The sequence below is a fragment of the Aplysia californica genome, unplaced genomic scaffold (assembly GCF_000002075.1).
Source record: "Aplysia californica isolate F4 #8 unplaced genomic scaffold, AplCal3.0 scaffold00037, whole genome shotgun sequence".
Classification (NCBI taxonomy): Eukaryota; Metazoa; Mollusca; class Gastropoda; order Aplysiida; family Aplysiidae; genus Aplysia; species Aplysia californica.
This window is the reverse complement of record NW_004797307.1, coordinates 1,125,843-1,128,589: the sequence shown is the minus strand read 5'-3', so window position 1 is coordinate 1,128,589 and position 2,747 is coordinate 1,125,843. Positions and strand designations below refer to the sequence as shown.

At 46.1% G+C, this 2,747-nt stretch overlaps 1 protein-coding gene across 1 annotated transcript in view; it reads right to left on the bottom strand.

Moving 5' to 3' along the window:
• LOC101848268 (high-affinity choline transporter 1) overlaps positions 1–2,747 on the bottom strand; it is a gene marked incomplete in the record, with an annotated part of 53,715 nt that overhangs the window by 10,738 nt on the left and 40,230 nt on the right. Inside the window, 1 exon segment of the mRNA XM_035973949.1 lies at positions 632–739. Coding sequence (XP_035829842.1) covers positions 632–739 — 108 coding nt within the window.

Sequence of the window (2,747 nt, the reverse complement as noted above, 5' to 3'; positions counted from 1 at the left end):
GTGTGTGTGTGTGTGTGTGTGTGTGTGTGTGTGTGTGTGTGTGTGTGTGTGAGTGCGTGTGTGTGTTTTCATTCTAATGAAATTCCATATTTCACTTCACTACCGTATTTCCCTTCCTTTGTTTGAATCTAGTCGTGGCGTGAAGTTGTTACGCCTATTATGAATTCTAAATAAACATATTACCAAATACGAGAAAATGTGTGTATTTATTTTATTTAGTAGAAAAAGCAGCAGTTCCCTGTTGTAGTTCAGGCACAGTTATGAGCATGACATTGTTGGATCAGCCCATTTACAATTCTACTGTGCATAAGAACGAGAAATGTCCCCCCTTTGGAAATGGCCTAAAGACACTTCAGTCAGTTGAATTATCGTGTGGGCAGAAGTTTTCGAATACGTTTGACTCGCAGCTGGTATTCCTCTCAGCCCGGGTTCTGCTCATATGACCTTACGCAGTTGCGAGCGCCGTAAAACTTCTACTAAAACTAAAAAGTAATTAGCCCGAGTTGCCCCGATAGACAGAGTAGAAGCAAACAGCCCTCTAAACGATCTGATGTGTGTCGATGGGGGGCGCAAAATACACATAGCTAAAATTAAATTTACTTGAAAATAATTATTAACTGCATAAACTTACCAATAAGCAAAGCAAAGCAATATCCGACTGGGGCTTGCGTCTGTAGTAACCCATTGCTTGCTGCTGATTCTGCCGAGCCGTTGATGTAACCGCCACCAACCATAGTCGCTGTGAAATAGAAGTTATCACTTATCAGATAGATAGACAGATAGATAGATAGATAGATAGATAGATAGATAGATAGATAGATAGATAGATAGATAGATAGGTATATAGATAGATAGATAGATAAATAGATAGATAGATAGATAGATAAATAGATAGATAGATAGATAAACTCGCACAAAAAGTCAAGGAACAAAAATTCAAAGAAAGATAACTGAAGAACTGTGTAACCGAATTTATCCATTTTTTCCAAAAAGATGCTTTCGACTCTCTTGATTAAGTGTGTACAATTTCAGATTTCAACAACAACGAGAAGTTCATGTAAAATGAGTTTAAATCACACTGGTCGGATTTCAAAAGTCTGAACAGCCATAGTTTTTCATGAACATTGTCAATAATGAGTGCAGCCACCCCGTTTGACTAAACACTCGGTACAGCGTCGACGCATGGACAAGACATGCCTTCGGGGAACTTGTTGAGGTAGGTTCAGCCCCTCCTGGTCGAGGCAGCCCAAGAGTTGTTGAAGGTTTTGAGCAGGAGGGTGGTTGTCCTTGTCCACCGGACAATGAAATTCCCAAATGTTCTCTATTGGGTTCAAATCCGGACTATAAGCTGGTCAGTCCATGCGGGTGACAGCTCGCTGCTGCAGGAAGTCCCCCACAATGCGTGCGCGATGTGGCGTGGCGTTGTCGTCCTGCAGTACAGCCTGGGGTCCAATCTGCTGCAGGAAAGGAACCTCAAGGGGACGCAGGATTTCCTCTCTGTACCTTGCCGCGGTCAAATTGCCCTGTATATGGTACAGGGGGGGGGGTCTTGTGGTGAGCTGAGAAGCCTCCCTATACCAGAACGGACCCTCCACCGTAGGGTGCCACCTGCTGGATACACTCAGGGTGGAACAGCTCTCCTCGGCGCCTCCAGACGTGGGCTCGCCTGTCTGGGTGCAGCAAGTTGAATCTGGATTCGTCGGAGAAGACTACCTGGTACCGCTGACATTGTGTCCACTGTGAATGGCGAGCAGACCGCCCCCGGCGAGCTGCTTTGTGGGGTGGCGTGTGCCTTGGGCGCCTGGCAGGGACACGAAGCGAACCTGGCTCTACGGATTCGGTTCCTTACCGTCTCCTCGCTCTCGTGGACATTTGCTGTTACCCGTAGTTGGTCCCTGATGTGGTTTGTAGTGGTGGTTCGTGGCGTCACGGCCTGTCTGACGATGAACCGGTCTATGCTGTCGTTGGTCAAACGGCGTGGCCCTGGTCGAGGTCAGTCCTGGACCCTTCCGGTCGCTCGCCATCGTTGTTGCAGCCTCTATATGACTGATGGGGACTCCCCAAGTCGATGTGCAACGATTAGGAACGTGGAGCCGTCTTGGAGCCAGGCAAGGGCTCGTCCTCTGTCGACGTCAGGCAGCGATCGTCGTTGGACCATCGTGTTGTAATGAAACACGGCTGAAAAACACTGGCTTATAAAGGGTTGTAAGTGAGCAATATTCACAGCTAAGACATCTGTTTAGCACGTGTCAAGCTTAGTTTTAGCTAACAGTCCCTATGCCAATGTTGCTGAAGCAGAGAAATTTAGCCCATTTTTCATGCTTTTCGGCTGTGATTCAGAATGCCCTGCGCCGTCGCTGTGAAGCTAGTGCGGGTAAATTTGCTGTACAGGCAAACAGTGTCTAGTCATCAGTGCGTGTGCCAAGTTTGGTTGACCGAAATTAACCGGTTTGCGAGATATTGAAGTTCAAAATTGACAGGTGAAAACACAAGTTGTTCCTTGACTTTTTTGGGCGAGTATAGATAGATAGAAACACCGTAATGCAAACAAACACAGAGAAACACCCACATACACGCACATACACGCACATTCACACGTGTGCACACACACACACACACACACATTCTTCTTCTTCTTCTTCTTCTTCTTCTTCTTCTTCTTCTTCTTCTTCTTCTTCTTCTTCTTCTTCTTCTTCTTCTTCTTCTTCTTCTTCTTCTTCTTCTTCTTCTTCTTCTTCTTCTTCTTC